This window comes from Carettochelys insculpta, chromosome 25 (genome assembly GCF_033958435.1).
Source record: "Carettochelys insculpta isolate YL-2023 chromosome 25, ASM3395843v1, whole genome shotgun sequence".
Taxonomy (NCBI): domain Eukaryota; kingdom Metazoa; phylum Chordata; order Testudines; family Carettochelyidae; genus Carettochelys; species Carettochelys insculpta.
In genome coordinates, this window is record NC_134161.1 from 14,542,290 (window position 1) to 14,566,534 (window position 24,245).

The 24,245-nt window shown below is 47.7% G+C and overlaps 1 protein-coding gene across 7 annotated transcripts in view; it reads right to left on the reverse strand.

The window, feature by feature from the left end:
• FLI1 (Fli-1 proto-oncogene, ETS transcription factor) overlaps positions 1–17,583 on the reverse strand; it is a 116,417-nt gene extending 98,834 nt beyond the window's left edge. The window contains exons 1-2 of one of the 7 annotated variants that reach the window (XM_074977143.1): positions 17,271–17,583; positions 15,284–15,390 (exon numbers count right to left, since the gene is read on the reverse strand). In XM_074977143.1, coding sequence (XP_074833244.1) covers positions 15,284–15,349 — 66 coding nt within the window. In that variant the 5' untranslated portion in view covers positions 15,350–15,390; positions 17,271–17,583. Of the gene's footprint in view, positions 1–4,304; positions 4,688–5,701; positions 5,793–15,283; positions 15,391–15,953; positions 15,972–17,270 lie in introns of those variants that run through there. The other 6 variants (XM_074977139.1, XM_074977136.1, XM_074977135.1 and 3 more) reach the window with 6 other exon arrangements.
• Positions 17,584–24,245: the final 6,662 nt, after the last annotated feature.

The window sequence follows — 24,245 nt, forward strand, 5'->3', positions numbered from 1 at the left end:
AGGAAATCTAACCCTCCCACTTACTCTTCTTGAGTTCTGTCCACTAAACATTACAATAAATCAATTCTACCCTTATTTTCTGATACCGCTGCATTCCTTAAACACATAAAAAAGCTGGGAGCTCTTGTCTCTCTTCTGCCCTCATAGCAAGAGTATCAGAAAATAGCAAATGAGTAAATATGAACCCCTTGAGATGTGCTTATTCCAAAGCAAAAGGACCACTTCCTCTTGGCGTGAAATCCACAGCAGATCAGCACCTCAGGATGGAAGCCCACCTGGCCAAAGCTGAGCACTTGGGTGGCATACCACCGAAGAATTGGGAATGAAGAAGGGTAAAGTGCTGCAGCACAGCTTCCCATTGCTGGCAAACCAACCTACTGACTGCTGCAATGGACACAATCCTACAGCTGCTGGTGCAGAGGGCCTGAGTACTGGTTTCCTGTCAGTGCTGATTGTACACTCCTGGCAGCCTCTCAGATGCCTCCTCATCAGTGCAGCATGATGGTCACGGAAGCCCACCTCCTTGATAGCCAGCATGTCAAGCTGAACCCTCGCCTTACTGCAGCGGCCATCACCAACCTGCACAAGTGTTTACTAATGAGCATTCTTGGTGGCCACTTTTCTAATCTGAATACATTAGGTACTAAATATCTAGGGCCTGGGCCTGCTCCAGTTGAAGTCATGGACAAAAATGTCCTTTGGCTTCCATGGAAGCAGAATCAAAGCCTTTGCTTGAATACCTGGAGTGGAGAGTGTACCAGCCAGAGGCATGATTCTGCAGTCCTTACTCCGGCTGATCAAGTTGTGCACCCGGGGACAGGTGTCTTGGGCGGGGTAGGGGAAATGACTCAGTAAAATAAAGCACACTGTATTAGGATATCCCAGTATAGAAAATGGCTACTCAGAATCTTCTGTAACACATTTTATCAGGGATTTTTTTTGATTGTCCATTGAAAGTCTACAATGCAGGTCAGGCAGATGTTTCACCTGACTAAGGATGCATGAGCAGGAACTAAGAACATGTGCCTTGTAAATGTCACGTGTTTGAAGTAGTCTGAGCTGTTTTATCATGATAACCCAGAAACACGCCCTGCCTGTCCATCTATCAGCTAAATTCTCCCCCTACAAATGTATGTTTTGGCACTTTTGGAGTCAAAGTTTTCGTGCCAGAAAAGGTTACCGCCAAGGAGTTTGAAAACGGCTAGGCGGATTTTTAAACCAAACACATTCTTGGTCTGACGCCCTGTGGGCTAGGTTTCAGGGCAAGTACAAATGCCTCTGGTTTACAAGTGGTAAGAAACAGTGATTGCAATAAAAACCCCACTGCACCCTTGACTGTGGCACTCACATGAGCCGCCCACATGTCTAGAGGGGACCGAAAGGGGTGGGTGGCTGCTGTTGCCTGGCTGAGTGATGTGGGCTTCTCGCTGTATTCCCTTTAAATGTTGCAAATCTGTCCTGTGTCTGCTACATTGGGGCAAACAGAGTTTTTGCAGCAGAGGAGCGAGAGTTAGTCAAACTTGCTTTTCTGTAACAATAGTCCTTTGCCAGATACATGGACTCTGGTGTGCTTGACAGCAAAACCCACTTAGTTCTTCTCTATACACTAACTAGAACTGAATTTGGTTTTAATTCACACCCTTAGTTCTTCTGGAGGATGTCTGTGGCATATTTCAGAAGATGCAAGTTCCTATTTTCAGTTGAATCGAAACAGGCCACTCTTAATCCTGAATAAGCCTGTGCACACATAACGTTTGTTCTGAAATAACTAAAACCTGAATTAAAGCTGGTTTACTCATTTAAAACAAGTTGGAGAGAGACTACCTGACTCATTCTCCCAGCCATCTTCCGCCACTGCCATTGACCGGACACGAACACAACTGAAGTCAATTAAGATAGAAGATTTACACTACTTCATCCTCTGGCATGTCTGACTGCCCACTCAGTGCAAGACATGTTGTTATTCTGGAGATCATCTTGCACATCAGCCACTCCAAAATCCTTTCCAGAGTTAGATGCTAATTTGATGTCCTGGAGAATTTGGGTTTGTCCCCCTAATAATGAACTGGGTTTATGAAGAGACAAACTTTAATAAACACCTCTCCTCCTCCCGACACACAAACACATTATTAAAGCCATTGGGCCACAGGACATCAAGAGTGCACAAGGCAGGGGAGGAGGTAGTGTTTAAAGCTCTCCCTTGCACACAGCTGATCCAGGGGGGTTCTCTATGTGGGACACTGTAGAGCAGCATATCTTAAACTATGTTCTGTGGAACACTGGTGTTACTGGAACAACTCACAGGTGTGCCAGGAGCATTTGGAAAAATAATTCAAAGTTTTACAATAAGACTATATTTTATGTTCTTGAAACCAGATACAATGTTACTTCTTCATTGCTACAATATTTGATTAAAGGACTTCATTTTGGTTTTGCTGTGTACGTTACTGCGTTTTTGGTTTGGGTTTTTTTGGCTTGACAGCAAATTTTTCTAAACAAATTTTTCACAGGTGTGCTGCATAAAAATATTATTGTTTGGAGTTCCGTTGTCTCAAAAAGTTGAAGAAACGCTGTGTTAGAGAACCCTAAACAAGACGCTTCCTCTCCCAATGCCCTTCACCTGTCATCCCCGGGGGTGTTAATGGAACAACTTTCAACCAGCAATCGCACAGCACTTGACCAAAGCAGATAAGTATTATCCCCACCTTACAGACTAGGTAAATGAAGCACAGGAAGGCAGGCCAGATAGTGATGAGGGGCAGAACACTTGAATCCTGTTCAAACACTAGAGCTTCTTTAACCAGGGAATTGCTGGCATTGGACTGGAAGGAAGTAGGCCACTGATTAAAATAGCAGCCCTGATGGGGCAGGGGTAAGGGTAGAGCCCAGGACTTTGGAGACCTGCCTTCAAGTGCGGAGTCCCTGCAAGTCACCATGTGTCTGTCACAGCTGCAAACTGGGAATAAAAATAACACCTCTCCACTGCTAGGATGAGCTGTTTATGTAGGGAGAGGTGTGGGAACCAGGGAATCTCTTCCACAGGGGGCAACTGCCTGGGGCTGTCCTCTCTGTTGGCCTGAGGAGAGAAGCAATGGGCTACTCTGCCATATCACCAGGGTTTTGGCATTCAGTGGCTCCCCTCCCAGCCCGCCCAATGGTCTTCCTTCCTCCCCTCTCTGGGCCCTGGCTCTGCCACATCCCTTGCTTCCTTCTTTCAGGGTGGTGGTTCTCCACTGGGGGGGCGGGCTGGGCCCACAGAAGGCCGCAGGATGGTTTCAGAGGGCCCGCCAAGCGCTGGGGCCCAGGGCAGAAGGAGGAAGCCCCAGGCTGTGAGGTAGAATTGGGACCCTGAGAGGGACCAGCTGGGGCGGAGGCAGGAAGCCTGAGCAGTTAAGCTCTGCGGGCCCCTTGGGGTGTGTGGCCAGGGTCCGTGGCCCCACTTGCTACCTCTTAGCGCACCCCCGCTTGGCCCCGCAGCAAGGCAGGTGCTGTGGCACAGGTGGAGAAAGCCCTGCGGGGGGCGGGGTCCCCAAACTTTGCACTTGTTCCACCCCGCAGCCGCAGGGAGAAGTTTCGGTTCCCGCCAGTTCGCAGCAGCGTCTTTTTCCCCCGCTCAGCAAAAAGCGGAGCCCTCAGCGCCGCACGCCCCGTCTTTCGACCCCCCCGCGTCCGGCGCTGCCGAGGGGCTCGCAGCCGGGCCCGGCCCCCGCCAGCCTCGCGCAGCGCTGCGGGAGAGGATTGTCCCGGGCCCGGCTGCGCAAGGCGCCTGGAGGTTGGGGGTGATCTGAGGGCCACAGGTCCCGTTACCCCCACACCCCCGCCATGACGGCAGGGGAACAGGCGCCGGCCCCCGCGGCCCCGCCAGCGGGCACGGCCAGGTGGGCTGCGGGGGTCGGAGCCTCTGGGGCGAGCCTGCCCGCCGCGCCCCCCGCGGCCAGAGCCCGGGAGCGCAGAGCCCAGGCGCGCTGCCCCACCGCGAGCGCCGGCGGGGAGGAGCTGTCTGGGGCAGGGACCCAGACCCGCTCCGAGAGCGCCGGGCCGCGCCCCTCCGCCAGCGCCCCCGCGGGGCGCCCGCTTCTCCCAGCCCCACCCCACCGCCAGGCCGGCCGGGAGCCCACGCCGCGCTCTGGGCGCGCAGTGCCCGGCGAGCGCCACCCACCTCCGCTGCCCGGCCCCCGGAAGACTAGGGCAGCGTGGAAGCGGGATGGGGGCGGCTGAAGGCGGGAAAAGGAGCCTCCCCCCGGGAGGAGAGACCCGGCTCCCCCGCAGCGCCGCTCCCGGCCCCTCCGCCGGGTTCCTCTTACTTTAATGGTCCCGTCCATGGAGAAGAGCGTCCGGCCGAGTCCAGCGCTATTCCACACATTGACCCGGTTCGGCTGGCCCCGGCCCCTGCATCCCGGCGCTGGCTGGCCCGTGCCCCGCGCCCGCGGGCTGCAGCTCTCGCTCGGGCTGGGCGCAGCGGCGCGCGGAGACAGTTAACCGGATGAAACTTGGTTGCTGCTCATTTTGGGAAGTGAAGTCACTCGAGGAAGAAACCTCCTGTCTCCCCGCCGCTCCTGCCTCCGCCAGGAGCCCCGGAGGCCGGATATTTGCCGGGGGCAGATAAGAGCCGGGGCAGAACAACAGCGGGCTCGCCCCTAGCGCGCCGGCCAGCGAGCCCCGCGGAGTGCGCCCCGGGAAAGCGGGAAGTTTACTTGAGCATTGGGGGGGGGGGGGGGGGGGGCTTCTTCACTGGCTGCAGCCAAGTCGCCTGAGTCACTGAATTTCCAGCGCTGCCCCCAGGTCCGGCGATTAATGCTTTTTCCAGGCGCAGGCAAAGCGCCGCGCGGGTGGGCGGGGGAGACCGTAACTCGAAGCGTCTGGAGCACACGGCAAGGGCGAGCGATCGAGCGATCTGTCGACGGGGCGCCCTGTCCCTCTGCCCCGGCCTTCCTCAGGCAGGGGGGCCCGTGGCCCCGGCCAGAGGGAGAACAGCGGCGAGCGGAAGGCAAGGCAGGCCCCGGGAGCCCACGGGAACGTGTCCAGCGCCCACTTGCACCCCGCGGCCTTGCGCGGGAGCTGGGCTGTCCGGGGCGCTTTGCAAGGCACGTTTGTGTGCTGCTTTCTCGGCCCCTCGGAGACACGCCCTGGCGGAGGCGTTGGCGGCTCTGGGGCTCGCTCAAAGCAAGGCCCCGCTCAGATGTCAAACCAGGCGAGGCCAAAGAGTCCCCCCTCGCTGTTCCCCTCGGCAGTGCTCTGGCCCCGAGGCTCTGCGCCCCAGGCCCCCCGGGAAGCCGGCTCCTTCGCCGCTGGGGGCTCGAGGCTGGGCAAGAGCAGCCCCGGGTCGGTCACTGACTCAGCGCCAAAGCCACTTCCAGCCCACGCGATCGCGGCGCCGCCCGGCTCCGAGCGGAGCGAGCCCCCCGTGGGCCGGGAGGAAAGGCCGCCTCGCGCCTCGTCTAGGGAGAGCAGGCGAGAGGCTGCAGATAGCCCGGCCCAGCCCCGAACCCCGCCTGCTCCCGCTCCCAGCAGTCCCGGCGACGGAGGGGACCCGACCCGACAGACAGACAGAGCCCTCCCGCAGCAAGCCCCCCGCCCCCGCCCCAAGCACGCCGCGCCTCTTTCCTGCGCCAGCCCCCAAGGTAGAAGCAGCCGGGGGAGACTCAGCTCCGAGGCCGGACGGGCGGGTGAGCTGTGGCGCTGCCACGGCGGGGCTGGTTACCTTCTCCAGCGCCGTGTCCAGGCTGCCCTGTCCCCCTGACTCTGACTCCAGCCACAGCGGGGGGCAAACATCCACACCTCTCTCCGCATCAATCGCGCCCCCCAGGAACAAAGCGACCCCCGAGCTCTAGCAGCGGAGCCGCCTCATTAGTACTTTATTTCCCCGGAGCCAAGCAGGGAGCTGCAGCCCCGCTGGCCCCTCCCTCTAACCCCCCGCCAAATTAGCCTCAGCAGTTCTGCTCAGCGCAGAGACAGGATCAGCCCTGGCGCTGGCTGCGCGCTAGCGACCGTCTCCAGCCTGCAGGGAGGGGACCGCCCGCCCCTGTCTGCATTGCAAGCCGGGGGCTGCAGGGGTGTCCCCAGAGAGCTGCACATCTGGATGCTGCTAGCGAGGTCAGGTCCCCCTCTGCCTAGGGCCACAACAACTGGAGTTCAATTAACAGAACTGGCGGTTAACCCCTTCCTTCCCTCCCGCACGCTTTTCTCAGTCCCCTCCCCTCAAACCAAACACCAAGCCCTGTCCCTACCGGGGAGGCGTGAGCTCCAGAACAGCGAGAGGTTAAGGGAATGAATCGCATCCTCCCACAAGCCGACCTGCTCTCCTTGCTGGGCCACAGTAACACCAGCCTCCGGACAGGAACGGGGGAGGGAAGAGCAGGCAGAGAATTTATACCGTCTCCCCCCGGGCGGTAGAAAGAGCCTACAGCACCCAACGACCAAGGAAGAGGAGTCCGGGTCTTTAAAGTGAAATGCGGACTGGTCTGCGATGGGCTACGGCCTGGAGAGGACAGACAGGGTGATTCTGAAGGGCACAATAATCATCTGAAATGTGCAAAGGGTATTCAAAAACCACCTGAAACCTACAAGCACTGGTTGCGGGTCAGAGACCCATCTCCAGGAGCAGATAAAAGCTGGCACGCTCGAAAAATCACTTTGGATCCATTTTTTCCACCAATGTAACGCATAACAAATTCGCTGTCTCACACACACTTTAGAGATGTTTGCGGTTCTCGGGACCTCTGCATTTCACTGCAAAAGAAATTAAATACGTCCCAACTCTTTTCTTAAAAGTGGCTTAAAGAAAATGCGTCGAATTAAAACAGATTCGGGCATCACGATAGATTGTATCTGTAATGTACAGACTGTTTTGTGGGCCACTCCCTCCTTCCTTCTGTTTGGGCTTCAAAAAAGTCGCGTTACGATCCCAAGAGATAAAATAAGTGATCTTGTAAAACATTAAAACAGACAAGCTGAAAACACTGTTATTCCCCCAAAATAATGTAACAAAAGAAGTTTGGCTTCCTGTCTTTCTCTAACCCTCTCACCCCAAATCATCTCTAACTTTTGAGAAGAGGCTGCGATATTCATAAATGCGCTTTGCCAAAACTCTGAATCATCCTACAGATTTAACAGCTTCAAAGGTGGAAGGAGCAAGGAAGGCGAATATAAAAATAGGATTATAATAAAGGATGTGCTATCCTTAAGGTTGAATATTTTAATGCTCAAAGAAACGTACTTTCTTCCCTCTCCCCCAAAACGAAATGCTGGATGCAATTCTGGCAGCGCTCTGGAGCCTTTCATCTGCTCGACTTTTTGGTGCATCATTAGAGTGAGAAAATAGTTATGATTCATTTCATCAAGTGACTGACACCCGGGACATTATTTGATCTTCGCCCCTACAGTAGTTTTTCCCTTCACCGATTTCAAATGGTTGCATCGAGGCAGGTTAAATCATTCTACTCCAAAATACGGAGTTAAATGTAGCTCATAAGTTCTGACCTTTTCTATTTCTCATTTCACTGAATCGCAGAGAGTTCAGCCTGGGGAGGAGGGAGTAACCCTTCTGAAATCAAGGGGACGGGGGGCGGTAGGCACCAGGCAGGGATTTGGCCCATGGTTTTTAACCTACCGCATCCAGCACGAAAGGAGTTAACGCCGCATTGTACTCCAGAGCCAGTCTCTCTCCTGGGCAGATACCCGCCAATGTGTGTTTTTGTCTTTGGCTCCTGCAGAAATATTTTGGCCACAGCTGCAAACTTTGTATGTTTCTTTTACATCTACTTTTCCTTCTAAAACAAAAAGCAGTCAAGTAGCACTCTAAAGACTAGCAAAATAATTTATTAGGTGAGCTTTCGTGGGACGAAGTGGGTCTGTCCCACGACAGCTCACCTAATAAATTATTTTGCTAGTCTTTAGAGTGCTACTTGACTGCTTTTTGCTTTGCTAGTATATAGACTAGCACGGCTCCCTCTCTGTTATTTTTCTTCCAAGGTGGACTAACTCTCGCAGCCCAGGGGGGCTGGGCGGTTTAAAAGCCCGGAGGGCATTAAGGCGTGGAACTCTCTTAGTGCCTGTTGCAAGCACAGTGTCCACCTTGTGTTCTGGTTCAGACGGCACCGTCTGAGCTCATGAGTCACTCTGGAGCAGAAGGGGTTGGGGGAACGAGGTTTGGTGGAGCTAACAAGAGCGGAGGGCTCCTGGACCTCGGGGGCAATTCCAGGCTCTGTGGCACTAACTCCGCCGCAGAATTAAAAGGCCAGGTGTTTGCCACAGCCACCGTCTGCCCGAAGCAGGGACGGAAAGGCAGGCCCAGGGCCCGAGCCCCGGCAAGACTCCCATTCGAACCCCGGGGCCACGGTCCTCTCCCCGCTACGGTGCGGGGGTGAAACCGGATTTCTACCCGTGCAACCGACCCGCGGGGTGCAGGACCGAGCCCCCAGACCCGCCTCTCTTGCTCCAGACGACAAATCTGGGGGGACACAGACAAAGAAGCGCGTGAGGCTCATAACCCCGCAAATAAAGCCGAGCGTCCTGGAAGCTGCGTGTGTGTGTGGGGGGGGGAGACAGGTAGCTTGGAACTGGCAGCAGAATGGCGCAGAAAGGTGGTTAAACAATCCCGGGGGGGGTCACTCGAGACCAGTGTCCTCCCTCCCCCCTCTCCCTCCCCCAGTCCTAGAAAAACAAAATCCCGAAGGCCAAACCCGCAGGCTGCGGCGCTGCAGCTCCTGGAGGCCGGCCCCTCGCTCGGGGCCATCATTAATGCGAGATTTATTTTTATTGGAGAGCCCAGTCTCGTCTGACCTTAGCCAAACACGACTTCAGCTACACCCTCGATGCGCTTGAATGGAACAGACGAGTCCTGACTTCTCTTCGGGCGTCCGCGCCTGCTTTGAATTTGCGCCTCAGGCTGCAGACAGTTGGAGAGGTGAAGAAAAGAGGCAAAGCTTCCACCCCCCCCAGCACCCCCTTTTCACAGCGGGGTGGGGGGGTACAGAGGAGGCGACAACAATATTTTATATCTTATCTTCAGAGACCACAGAGATTTTGTCATTGCAGGCTGGGCTAGAAGAGCGGCCAGTGTCCTAGGAGGCTTGTTTTCCCCGGTGCTCCGGGCTGGAAAAGCAGGAGGCTGGATATATACCCTGTGCCCCAGGATAAACACTCTTTCCAAACCCACCCCTTGTTGCAATTTAAAGGGTCCCTTTAAGCCCCAGAGCGAAAGAAAGCAGGGAAATTCTCTCTCTCTCTCTCTCCTCCCAACTTTCCTATCTTGCAGGGTCAAAGAACAAGCTGGAAGTCGAAATGGGCTCCAATAAAAGCCAGGCGTAAAACAAGAATCAAACGCTTCAGCACCCAAGACACGAACCAAACCCCGGGAAAAGTGTAACACATTGCCACGGTGCTGCCTCAAGAGAGGAGCAGAAGAAGAGGAAACCATTGGCATGGGCTTGTATGAATCAACATTTGATGCCACAGGAGTTCCCCTCCAGCGTCTATGTTCATGCAGCACCCGCATGGAAGCTCTTAAACCGACTTCAAACACATCCACAGCTGCAGCCTTGTTGCAATTCCCAGTTTTCCTAGAGAATATCTGTTCCGGTCCTTCTAGGGGTAATTGGGGGAACATGACAACTTCTGTTGGAAACGAGTGGTTTTAAAAACCGATGCAATGATCGAGAGTCTCTGAAGGGCGTTGCATTTCTCCTCTCCCTGCTACTCAGTTTCTGTACCAGTTCTTAACAGTCTGCTGCCATTTCTCTTTCCTCTATCTGATTGTACTCCCAGCACAAATCTCTCTGAACACTGGTAGGAAACATTCCATTTTCAGTCCAGACACCTAGCTCTCTAATACAACGAATTCCAACTACCCTATTTTCCCTTATGAGGTTAATTTGGCGTGATCCCCCCAGAAAGTTTCCTTTTGCAAAAGTTTTTAAATGATGAATTGTCTTGCAGGCTGTCCCAGCAATACGCTTTGACTACTGCTATGGAGCAGGAAATGATAACATGTCAATGTCAGTGTTTGTCAATAGCCTTAATATTTTCCTCTCCAATTAAAATGCCAGTGTTTTGGCCATCAAAAATTCTCGTTGGGTTTCTTGTAAACCCTCCAGGCAGGGTGAAACCAAGAACAAACCAAATATTGTTTCCATCCACCCAGACTGTTTTGCCTCTATGAATATGCTTCTTTGTATAAGACCAAAAACATTACGGCTGTATGAGGTTTTTTTAAGCTAAAACTCCTGCACTTAAACTGTGGTTCTTTCCCCTGCATCTCGTTCAGAGTGGGGCGATTTCCCTTTTTCAGCTTGCTTAAAATGGGAGTCCCATTTTGTGTGCAAATGTCTGTGGTGGAATATGCATGATGGCTTTGTTCAAATTTCATGTCTGCCCAGGACAGAGGTGGAAAAAGTGCTTTCCGAGGAAGAACCAGAGCTCACTGCTTGCAAATGGTTGTTTTGCAACAAATGGAAGATACCTTTTGGACAGCCAGATATGGACTGGTCTGAAATTTGACCAAGCTGTCTCTGCAGCAGGTGATGGGTGACAGTAGTTTGCTGTGCCCGGTTGAAACCAAGAGTATAACCAAATACTAGATGATCAAGGAGTTTTGCTCACAACAACCTGAAATGCATGTGGTTGGAGCACTGGCTGTTGGGAACTTGGGCTTGGTTCCCTGCTCTGCCACAGACTTCCTGGGTGACCTTGGTCAAGTCATTTAGTCTCGTTGTGCCTCAGTTTCCTACCAGTAAAATGGGGATAAGAGTGCTTCTTTCCTGCCTTGCGTGCTGTGGATAACACATTAGACATGCTTTGATATCTACTGAGGAAAAGTGCTCAATGTGAACTGAGCATTTATATTAATCCTGTGTATGTGCATTTTCCTTCTATGTCCTGGAAAGTGCACAGAAATACCCTGGAAAGTGGAGCTTGCCTTTTAAATGTGGAAACACAAACTCCACAGAATGCTGGAGCCAGGCCAAGTGTGAAGATGTGTCATTTCTTCAGCAATTCTGAAACATCACATTTTGCAGGAGGAAATTGTTCCTATTAACTCACCCCCAATATTGGCTTGTGCCGCAGCAATCCCCAGAAGGGATCATGGTAATGTGGTCTGACCTCCTCACATAGTTCTCTGCTCCATGATTCCTGCAGCAAGCCCACATAGGCAGTCCCGGGAGTGGGAACTGCTGTCCAGACCCCTATTCCTCTCAACCTCAGTTATCTCCAACAATGGAGGGAATATTGGCCACCTGTGTGACCCAATCAAATCTAGGCCTTGCCTGGTGCATGTGTGGAGCGGGGCGGGGGGGGGGTGGGAAGAAGAAATACAGAATACAGCAGTAAAAAGCTACTCTTGCCCTGTTTCCACAATCCCATAAGATGATCACAAACAGAGCGGAAGGGGAATAAATGCCAGGGTTCAGTGAAGCCATACGGCCTTGGGAAGAATTGGGAAAATCAGTACAGAGAGGGCATATTGCTTTGCTTATAGTCTTAATACTTTCCATACCCACCCAGTTAAGACCCAGTTCTCATTCCAATGCTCTCTTTTTTTTAAATTTAATCTTCCAATTTACACTACACAGTTCATTCTCTAAAGTTAAGTACTTATGTTTAGATGAGATTAGCACACACTGATGTACACTGCAGATTATTCAGGGTTTGTAGATCAGCAAGTACACTAATGGTAGAAGGGAGAGATCTGCGTATACACATTTGTTTCGTTCTGTTGAAGAAAACTATGGGGAACTATACTTAGTTTACAGTAATCACGCTTGCCTGCTCCTTTATCATGAGCTGGCCCATCACGATGGTTTGATCCCGTGCTCAGATATGCATAAGTCATCATGAATACAGAGGACATAAATAGCTAAATTTGTTAAGTCTGTGTACTCAAGCTATGTGAATTCAGGGGAGGGGGGCTAGGGGGTGGGAAAGCCATTCAGCCAGGCACCATAGGTGTTGTGGAAGCAACATAAAAATAGATCATAGAAATATCTGAAATTTGGTAGTCTGTGCTTACACCAGACCATAAGATTGACCTGCTCAGGGTCAATCTTCCACAGTTTGATTTCATTCATCTACTAGGGACACATGAAATTGACCTCTCAGGGGGTCACAAGACATGAGGAGTAAGGGAGGTGGATGGGAGAAACTCTCCCGTCAACCTTCTTCAGTGTAGATGGCCAGGTAAGTTGAGTATAGATATGTCGATTCTAGCTATGCAATTGCTGTAGTGAGAATTGCATACCTGCAATTGACTTTCTTTCCCTAGGGTGGGCATAGTCATGAGCTAGGTGAATGAAAACTTCATGTGCCCTTTCCCATGCTTAGCACAGTCCCGCTTCCCCACTTCAAATGGTGGAAGGGAAAAAGAGGTGCTTTGCAACGTAGCCCAAAGCTTTTTGTAGGTAGGATAATTTGGACCAAGGATGGGGAGGAGAGCAAATTCCATAGCCATAGGATGCTTTCAGGGAACTCCCTGCCACCAGTTCATTCCAATGTATGCCAAGGGAGCTCCAGCTGGGATATTTAACAACAGGACACTTTGCTTCGTGCACAAAGGGATAAAGTCCAGACACTGTTAGTTAAGCAACTTTATAAAAAAAAAATCTATCTTTGCTTTTCTCCTCCTCCCGCATCGCCCCAGTGACCAAAAGACAATGGGGGCTTTGCCAATTTATTGAAATAAGTCTCCCAACCTTTTCTGTGAAGTAAGAACAACGTAATTTCCATTTTCCAGTGAGATGAAATGAGAGGCAATAAATACCCAAGGGCTACAGAACTCAGAACCTTCTTGTACCCCCAGACCAGCCCCCAAAAGGCTCTTTGGGAGATCAGAAAACAATAGATCACTATCTAATAGTAATACCTGGCTCTTACATAGCACTTGTTATCAGATCTCAAAGTGCCCCATACCTTTGTGTTACACTGGGAACACCAAAGCACACAGAGAAAAAGTGGCTTGCTCAAGCCAACCCAGGAGACCAGTGACCAAGCAAGAAACAGAACTCAAGTCTCTTGAAACCAACACCAGTGTGCTAGCCAGTCGGCCACACTGCCTCCCTTGCAGATGGATATTTTCTATAAGGTACCTATTCTATGAATGACATCTTGGCCCCATTGAAGTAAAAGGGGGTTTTGTTGTGAGCAAGGCCAGGATTTCACCCTATCTGTTTTATATTTAATGTGTAAGGTCCTGATTTTGCTAACACTTATGCATGCTCTTAACTTTAATCGTACGAGCAGCTCCACTGACCTCAGTGGAACCACTCCTGCATAAAATTAAACATCTGCTTAAGTAAGTGCAACACGGATGCCTAATTGCCCAACCCAAAGCAATCAGAATCCTCCCTTTGACTTCAGCTGGCCCTGCATCAGGCTCTTCAGAGACTTCACTCACAGCCCTGTTGATTTTTTAAGTATGGAAACAAATTATTTCCCCAATGACATCAGCGCGCACGATGCTTTGCAGACAAATGCCAGGAGACAGGGTTCCTGCCCCAAAATAAATGGCAGATGATTATGAGATGTTGCAGCATGAGTTCAACATGCCATGAACCATTTATTGCTGTACAACTGAAAGTAGGAACATACAGGCCTGGCAGGAAAGTTGTCCCTTAAGAGGTCAAGGGGAGTTTTGCCTACTTATCGGCCCAGCTAATTTGATGCAGTTCTGTGCTGGCCAATTCATTCCATATAAATGTGAGCAGTTTAGACCTCAATGCTAATTGAGTGGGCTTCAGCTATTCCATTGTCTGATTTCAGTGGCAGCAGGATCAGATCTTATAATAAGGTGAATCTGCCAGGTTGCTTTTATATGGGACGAGAATGTGGGTTCTCTTCTTCATTTGGACCAGAGTATAGGCCTGTTTATTTCCTGCCTACCCATGCTCTAAAGTTAGTTGACTCTGGAGAATATTCACTGAACAAAGCATTCAGAGTATTTCCAAGGCAAGTTTCTGCTTAAAAACATGACCCTTGAGACTTATCCCTGGGAGACAGAAACAATGCTACATATCACACCACAAAATGTGCATTTTGAATCACCACAGCAAAGTGTTTGCAAAACAAGCTCCAAACCAGGGATTACATGCAGAAATTATTCAGACAATCATTAAAAATAATGGATTATTTACACAAAATTGATAATGTGTTAATGGACCATTAACAGAGGGAAGAGACAAACTTAATATAATACTTTTTTTTTGTTCCAAACAATTCACCCAGCTCCAGTTAACACCCTCCTGTATTCCTTGTGTCTGGGAGAGGAGACTCTTGTGTTTTAGATTTTCCTTAAGTGCTGTGGCATGTGGGGTTTGCCTTAAACATGTAACCCAGATGTCTTGGGTTTGGTTTATTTACATTCTTGGGAACTGTTGTGGAAAAAAACCCCTGTATGATGTCAAATATAATATAGTGCTCAATGGCACTATAAAAGGATGAGAATCAACCATCCTTTCCTTGGCATTTGCTTTGACGTTGGTAAAAAGAGAGAGGCAACAATGACCCATCACAATCCAAGCTAAGATCCACACTTCACTTTGTGTAATTTAGTAATCAGACACATTGTCAAATACTTGGAGGGCCAGATGGGTAGTATGTGGTATTAGCCATTGTCTGATGTTATTAGGTGGATTTATGTGCTTGCTAAATATGGGTAGGTTGGTCTAGGAAATCCATTGGGAACAATGGGAAGCAAGCACCAATATTATACACCATTCTCTGGTCCAGTGATCCATTTACCTCAATAGCTGAAAGAGATGTTTATTGTTTAGTTAATTCTGTTTTGTCTTTAAACTCATTTTGATAAAAAGTAGCACTTTCCACATCCAGACAGTCACTGTTCATACATTGAGTTTAGTGGTTTTGCACAGCAGAGAAATGAAGGTGTTTTAAAATCAAAATTAGTTTTGGTTCAAGATGACATGGTAGCCAAGAAAGCAGAAAATTGGAAATCAATATAAAGAAACTTTTATCATATGATATTGCTAGAACATTACCACTGTCATACTAGTTAACAGCTAGCAGTCCACAACTGTACTGTAATTCAGAGCACCTCGGTGTAATATTGGTTATAATATAAAAGAAGAGACCACTGTAATAAATTATTGGTCACTGATAGATTCAATTTTGAGCTCTGCATATCTACGTATTATTGTATGTATGCATTACTTAAACCAGCTCTCACTGGCATCAGCGTTAGTTTCTCCATTAACTTCAATGAGTGCTGGATCAGGCTCAAAAACAGATATAAATTCTCTTGAATTTTTATGAGAATTGTAATTTTTGACATTACCTGTTTAAAGATGCTGTCATGTCTTACCTTGACGTAAGACGACGTGTCTGGTACTGTCTGAAACATCCTTGTTTGTTTAACAGTTTTTAAAAGGTCCTAAAATTGACCTGCAATTCAGGAAAAAAAATTAAAACAAACAGCCGCAAACAAAAAAGAGCTTTGTTTTGACAATTAAAACCAGCAATAAGCCCTTAAAGTGTTATGATGAAGTATCTGAACGTTTCCCCTTTTAAAAGAAGGCTTCTCCCAAAACTAGGACCTGCAAATAACTAAGACTGAATGTCTACCTTTTAACTACAGGCTATGCAGAAAAGAACCCTCTCCTCTTTTGACTGGAGAGAGGGGGAGTTTGACATTTGATTAAGTGAATTTCTTAATCATCAATTAAAAGTTAGTAGAGATACCCATGTTTTCATATTGAGACTAGTTAACCCTATTGACTCCAACCTTAGGGTTTCACTTGGCTCAATGAATAAAATGCAGTTGTATTCCTTTCCTCATTAGAACCACTGTGGGCCATTAATGCAGCAATTCAGAAAGACCTTCTCCTCGAAAAATACTTTGCGAAGAGTTTTATTGCAAAACAATAGTGATAAAAATAAAAAGCCTGTGACAAAAATATAATCTTAAATATCATCAAAAAAGCGCAGGGCTGCTAAGTGCAATTTACTCTTTGAGGAGGTGCTGTAGATAATGTAGCTGTACTTGAGAGCTTGTACCAACCAGAATCTGTCTGTCTCTGTAACAGCAACGAAGGGTCCTGTGGCACCTTATAGACTAACAGAAAAGTCTTGAGCAGGACCCTTCGTTGCTGTTACAGATCCAGACTAACAGGGCTACCCCTCCGATACTTGTCTCTCTCTGAAGTCTCGGGTTGGTGACATAATGAGTTTATCCCGAACAGTTTTTCTAAAGTCAGGACGGCACAATTCCTAGATAAACAATGGAAAGATCGTGCAATGGGATAGCGGAGGAGAGTCGAGTTTCCATTCAAGAGAACAACGAACTTCAGTGATCAAATGTAACTTGCAAGCAGATTAGAATCTCTCTAACCACACATCACCCGGACACACTTTTCCTAGACTGGGGCCAACTTTTTATTCCCTGGAAGCAGGGCTTAAAAACTGCGTACCGGCTTCAAGAACTCCATCTTTCAAAGAAGCAGAAGTGCCCTTTTACCTTTGCTGCAGCTCGCATTTTCCGGAGGAAAACTGATCCCGGGCAGGGGTTATTTTTTAGCTCAGACTTTGGATGAAAACTCCATTCAGCTCAAGGTTATGCAGAAACATCCAACGTATGTGGGAACAGTTTTGGCAGTAAATCCTTTTGTGGGGCTCTGACGGAAAGACTGGAGCGCTCTAAGTCTCTGTAGTTTACTTATGCGTTTACACGCGCAACTCCGGCTAGAACGCCCAACTGCTGCATTGCCCTAGACGCGCACCAGTAATGAAGCCACCTCACTGGGTTTGCCCCCTGAGCCAGCTGCAATTCTATCCACCAATAAACGCACTTCAGCCCAAAGGGCCGGAGGGTTTCCCTCCCCTAGCGATGCCAGGAGAACACGGCCCGATTGCCAACCAGCAGCTGGTGCGTCCAAAAGAACTCTGCCCTGGCGAATAAATTGTTCTGTAGCTGCATGGGACGGGCCAGCGGGCAGGAAAGGGCAGAGGGCTGGGGACACGAGCCACAACGTGTTCCTGAGCAGCCCCCTTTACTGCTCTGTCCTTGCCTCCCAACCCGGCCCAGGTTCTCTCGCGTGAGAACTTGCAACTCACCTCGTCGGTGGCAGGCCAGGCGCTATACCCTGGGACCCAGCCTGTTCCCATTTCCCACCCGCCCGGTGAATCCCCCCGCCCCCCTTTGCTGCCCGGCCCAATTAGGCGCGTTCCGCGAAAAGGAACTGAATCCGGATTCACTCCGGAACGGCAGCTCTGGGGTCTTGCAAACCAGCCTCGCGCGGCAGCTCGCGGATTTCCCAAGGACTCACCCTTCAGACCCGGCTCCCTCAACCAGCGGAGGAGCAGCTTGTACCGATCCAGGATGAGCCCCCAACTAAACTCCCCCAGCAGGGCTGCGTGGGACCCCTGCTGCGGCAGCGGCACAAGGGAGAGATTAAACGCGTCGGATCCAACTCAGCACTGGAGGTAAAGGGCTGCAGCCCATCCAGACAGCACCAGCCGAGGCAGATCCTCCGGGGGATTGTGAAATGCGCCCAGCTCGCTGCTCCTCCCTTCCCCGCCGCACCTTCTCTTGATTTCCGTTTTCCCCGTATCAATATTTCAGCCGCTGCCTCTCGTTAATCAGCCTAAAGCGACATCCTCGCCTCTGTCACAGCCCCCTCCCCCCAAAAGGACCCTCCCTTGCCCTGTTAGCAACTTTAAGGAACTTGGGGGAAAATCCACGTTTTTAAAAAGGAAATAATGTGGGGAAGTGAAGCCCAAAAGCAACGCTGAGTGGAGCTCAAGGACTACTCTACGCCCCTGTTTTAACCGAGGAAGTTTCAAATATCCGTTTTTAAATCATCCTGCCTTGGGTTTGTGGACATAAATAAATGCAGCCTACCTTGCCCACAGGTCCCCTATTACACCACTGAAACGGATCTGAAAATAGGGCAAGCCAAGTTTACAGGCACACACAAAATCAAAAACAAGAAGCAGTCCTGCAGCCCCTTTGACACAAATGTATTCGTTTCTAAGCTTTCCCCTGGATCCTGTTATTTCCACCCAGGGGATGAAGTGGGTTTTACCCACAAAAGCTCGGGACCCAATAAATTTCTTAGTCTCTGAGGTGATGGCTACACTCTAGCTGTAGCTTGAAATAACTTAGGCAATTTGCACAAGGCACATTGTGTAATTTATTTTGAGTTAACTTATTTCAAACTTGGTGCCATCCACATGGCACTGAAGTTCAAAATAAGTGGCTATTTTGAAGTTTCCATTCCCCATCTCAAGATGAGGGGTAGTGGAATGTGTAGCACTGCTATTTCCAGTGCAGTGTTTAGGTGCAGAGCTGCTGAGATACGTCCCCACACAATGAAGCCTATTTCTGCTTAGAGCCCATGAAAGCACTGCTTCCAGGGGCTCTAATCTGAAATACTATGTCTACACACTAGCTTTATTTTGGAATAGCTGATTTTGAGAAAGCCCCCATCCCTTGTTTACACAGTCTCGATTTTAAAATACCTATTTCAGACCAGGCACTATTCCTTGTAGAATGAGGTTTACTAAAGTCAAAATAAGCTGTCTGTTATTTAAAAATCAGTTCAAAATAGTTCCTGCATTGTGTAGATGCTCAGAAAGTTATTTCGGAATTACCTCACCATTTAGAAATAACATGGCTGTGTAGACACACCCTGCGGTGCCACAGGACTGCTGGTTGTTTTTCAAGTTACAGACTAACACGGCCACCCGTCTGAGACACACATAATCAAGGCTTTGGACACTTCAGTTCTCTTTGCCCATCAAAACCTCTCCCATTCCAGCCCACAACACCAGGAGGGAAGATGCACCTTCAGGGTACCTTGCAGAGCCTGCTGGCATAATGGTAACACATCAATGGCTTTACACCAGGAAAGAATTTGCTTTGGTCTGAGATAGGACCAAGTTCAGTGAGACTGACATGCATTTTAGGGGTTACCAGAAGCAGTTGGACTCTGTCCTTTCCCTGCTCTGCTCTGTTCCTCCCTTCGCCAGCTTTACCCCAAATCTCAACATATTGAAACATTTTGCTCCTTAATAAGAGGACCATATAAAGCAAAGGGGTGAAAGGGCAGCCCAAGGAGCTGTGTCCATACAATTGACTCTGGCAGACAAGGCGTTTAGCATTCCTGGCAATTCCTAAGGAAAACAACCCTGCAGACTTGTGTCACAGCCAGGGCACCTCACAAGAGTTGCTTTTTAATATAGACATTCTCCAGGTTTGTTATGAAGAGTTGGTTTCCTATGCCAGGTAAATACCGCACATTGCACGAAGAGGATTTCAAAAGATAACTAGGCTGGGAGACAAAAGGACAGCGGTAACAGAAGCTACTTCTCACTGCACTCAAGAGAAAAGTTCTTTCTTTCTAGATCCAGCACACTAATTTTAATATTTAGCCAGTTTATAACACCACATTAGGGTTACGGTTACACTACAGAGATTTGTCAACAGAAGTCACTGTTGGAAGATATTTCCTGACAAACTTCTGTCAACAGAATGTGGCCACACAAAAAAGCCAAATTGGGAGAGCGCTCTGCTCTGTCGACAGAGTGGCCAGACTGCCCAGGTGTTCTCTCGAGAAACCAGAACCCAGAAGCATAGGAGAGAGGGCTGACCCTTGTCCTGGAAGCCCTCTCTGTCAAGAGAAGGCTCCCTTAGAGCATCCACACAGCAGTCTGTTGACAGCAACATTGTGCCTCATGGCTGAGAGGCAGAATGCTGCCAGCAAAATTGCTGAGTTTTGTTGACAAAACGCATTGTGTGTGGATGTTCCACCAGTTCTGTCAATAAAACTGGGGTTTTGTCAGCAAAACTCACTAGCGTAACACAGCCTAGAAGATGAGGATGTTACTCCAGTCCTGTGGATTGGGTGTACAACACACCTCCCTTTCACATGCACACACTAATAATGAAAGGGACAAGAAACACGATTGTTATTGCCTTTCCAACCTATGTTTGGCACAAAACACATACACCGGCCAGAAAACCCACAGGGCTCATATTTTGTTCACAAAAGTCTCTTCCTATTTTTTCCTTGGTTAAGAAATGACCTAAATATATTTGCCCCTTTAATTTTCCTTTCCCGTGGTTTTCTTTTGTGCAAATTGTGTCCAAACCCTTGCTCCTACCCGAATGCAGAACTGCAGCTAACATGCACCCAATAAAGAGCAGTGAAATAATTTTAATGGCTCTTGCTAACCAAAGGGTCAGAATGTGAAGAAACTGGGGGTCTGGGGACAGATTCCCTAATACAGAGAGCTGTGCTTTAGTCCTTGTAATCAAACCCCACTGTGAGTCCAGATACCCATGTGGCTAGTTGAAGTCCTCTTGGGAGCTTTACTAGTCCAGATGAAAATTGCTGGGAAATGGGAAACAGCTGCAGCCTCTGAAACAAAAAGAAAACTCACCCCTTAGAAGAGAGAGTTACAGAAGTTTTGTTTACACAAATAGCTTCAACACAGGCATGCCATTTCAAGTTCTCCTCCACAAACCGTGGGTGACTTGTCCGTAAACAAGGTTTCAACATTCATCAGCGACAGTGATCTTTTAAAGATGCCCATGACATCTCTATCACACACACACACACTCCTCTCCTTCCCTCTTTGTGAGAGCTATTGCAGACTGCCCCAAGTCCTTAACAAGGTACTAGCAACACAAGCAACAACTTAAAACCCACACAATTTTTATTAAAAAAAAATCTGACAAGTGCTTGGCTCTCTCAAAAGCCTGCCGGACAACTGCTAGACCAAATGGCCCTGTTGGAAAAGCTCAGAGCCCTGCAAAATGGGCTCTTTTCAAGTTTTCTATTTATTAGCTATGTTAAGAGAAAACAGACTCTCTAGTCCCAAATGTAGGAAGAGTATTAAAAGAGGCATGTGTATAGTCCAGCAATTACAGCTGAACTTGATTAAAAACGTCACGAGGGCTGCATAGGCAGGAGTTACCTGATACACCAACCCTGGGGTTGCTTTAGGATGAATTATAACACAATTCATTTTATTTTAATAGGTCACTATAAGATTAACTGTTTAAGGATGGAGCCGGTGCTATAAAAGATTACATCAAACCTGAAATAAGCAAGTCCTGCATTCTGGATTTTAGATGTAACCGTTTATTGTGTTTTAAAATCCCCCAACATGTTAATTAAAAATAAGAGGGAAACATGGAAAGTGAAAAGGAGCCCAACACTGGCCAAGTAACTCCCCTCCCCACAAACACACATTTCAATTCTTTGGTTTCTTTTCCTCAGAGGAAAACACAAACAGGACATCCTCTTATAACTCAGAAGAAAATAAATTCTCCTTATGTTTCAAGATTTGTGTCCGATCTTCAAGACACTTCATGAACAGACTAGGGTTAAGGTACCTAATAGATCCCCTGGAAGCTCCAGGATGAGGGCTGTAATTGACAGCTTCTCTTCAGTGGCAAAACAGAATTGGCCATTGCCAGAGCAAAGTTTGTGCAGAAGAGTGAACTCCTTTCTTGATGGAGTTATTTCAAGATTAAAGCCAACTCACACAGAGACTCAGCACTGTCCCACCTTCCACTTCAAATGCAGTCTATTTTTGAGACCTTGTTTTGCGACTGTTATATCACTACCACCAATATATTTCAAAAATCCTCTCCCAATTTCCTCCTAGGGAGAAGAGAATGAACTTCAACATTCAGCTTATTGCACTTCTGGAAGACTCTTGGATATTCTGGGGAGGTTTTTTGGGGCAAAGACAGTCTTTTGAATCAGCACAAAGTAATCATGGCCCATAATTACAGCTTATCGGTGCTGCCTGAAATAAATAAAAAAGTGACAAAAACAATAAGCCAAGTTAGTCAAAATTTACAATATTAATTCTGTGGGAAATTCCAGCTTTTTCTTACTTTTGCCTAGATTGGAGAAGGCAAACATTTTGGAATTTGCAGGAAAACTCCGCCTGCAATAGTGCATTCCAAAAATATTGAAATGGGTTTAGCAACATATTTCATTTTGATTTTGGTAGCTTGGCTTTTATATCTACTACAATATAAATGTTGAAATGGAAAAAATCAAAATGCAATATTCTGATCTTATCAAAATGAAACATTTTAAGAATTTTCCATCTACAATTTTGACGAAATTCCTGCAAAAGGCCTTACGTAGTTGGATGAGAAATTCTAGTGGTAAATGGTTCTGAAGCTGCATAATTTTTGACCTACTGTAGTAATAACAACAACAACAACAAATCTGAATAGAAAAAAAAGAGTAGTCCTGTAGAAATATTTCTATGCCAGAAACTGAAGAAGTGGGTCTTACCCACAAAAGGTCATTACTTAAATAGTTAGTTTTCAAGGTACTACAAGACTGCTTTTTGGTGAACCTACAGACTAAATCCACATGGAATAAAATATTAAATAGGATAGAATATCAAAATGAAAATGATAAACAGACAAATGTCTGAAAAATATTTTTCTCTCATTATTAATTATTTTATATTATAATTTAAGAAAAAAATTAGTTATGCAGTTGACATTTCATATATCCTCCAGATGGAGAATGGATGTGTTTTGAGGGGCGGGGGAGGGCAGGTGGCAAGCAGGAATCTTTGCCTGTTTCTTCGGTTTAACTGATGAGCAGAGGCTTCTCAAATTATTCTTCATGAATAATATTTGTTGTGAAGCAAGTCTTTTATCTGTTCATGAATCGTTCATAATGCCCTCCTGATTTCCTTCCTTTGTCTTCATTATTTTCGGAGTAGTTTGGAGGGAATGATTTGCAGGTGATAGAATACTGAAGGCCATTCATCAAGTGGGCCTTGTCACTTAGAAAGGAATAATAAGTAAAACTAATTGGCTTTTTTATGTTTTTATTAATTATGTATATAACACTACTTCCTAAAGGTCCCAGTGAAGATGCTGGCCAGGCAATCGTAACTGCGCTGAATAGTTTACCAGCTCAATAGACAAGTGGATGGAAGGAAACATAATCACAGTAAGTTCAAGTAACTTTCCCCACGGACACATAGCAGGTTAGTAGTGGGAATAGAATCCACGTTTCTTGATTTGTTGTCCATTGCTCTGTTTATTAGACACACTACCTCCGATTTGCCATGCTTGCTAATTTATACAGATTTCCATCAGTGGACCCTTGAAGCATCTTATAATGGAAACTCAGTGTCAACACCCCTGATTTACAGATGGGGAAACTGAGTCACACAGAAAGGTAATGACAAGCGAGTTCATATACTATCTTGGCAGCAAAAGGAGGACTAGAACACAGATCTCTGGTCTCACTGTGCAGTACCCCAGCCTGTAAGTGCTGCCTAATATTTAAGCCACTTACAAATATTTTCAAATTGCTCCCCAAAACTGAATCTTAAAACAAGAGTAGAACAATTAGGGAACATCTGACAATATGGGTTCTGATATTTATTTTTCAGCACAATGATCACTTGCATTCAAATGTATGAAACTTTTGGGATTCATGATTATCTTCACAAATACACAAGAGTTGACCTAGAGTTCCCAAATGATATTCCCTCAAGAATAATGAAACAAGCCTTGCATAATTACTACTTATTAAGCAATGCACATAAATATTTGTATTGGAGGTTTCAGGAGCACCATTATCTAAATCCATCTTCTTTAACCTCCAGCTTGTGTATATCCCTCTGTATGGGGACATCACCCATGCATTCGTCACCTCCAGGCTAGATTACTAGAAACCCTGGTATGTGAAATCTTATGTGACGATGACACACGGACTCCAGCTCCCCCAGAATTCAGTGGACCATCTTCTCTACAGCGTAGACTGCTGTGATCACATCAGGTTTGTGTTCAGATCCCTCCATTGGCTTGCAGTGTGCTTTCAATGCCAGCCTAAGGCTTGTGTCCTAACGTTCAAGGCAATTCATGGCTTGAATCCCAGCTCCATGAGAGATTTAGGGTGGGTCTTCGCTACCCAGAAGGTTGGCCCCGGTCAGGGCCGATCTTCTGGGGCTCAATTCGCATGCCTAGTGGGGACACGCAAAAATCAAACTGTCAGTGGTTGACGGTCCACCTCTGTACTCCCCAGTCTCGTAAGGAAGGTCAACAGGAGGGAGGACAGCCAGGTAGGTCGATTGTAGGTAAGTCAATTCCAGCTATGCAATTGCCGTAGCTGGACTTGTCTATCTATAATCAACTTTAAGGTCTGGTGTTAGCCTGATCTTAGGCCTTCCAGCATGACAAAGTCCTGAGCGACTTCATGTGAGTCCTGTGCTTGGTGGCAGTTAAAGAAATGCCTCAGAGAATC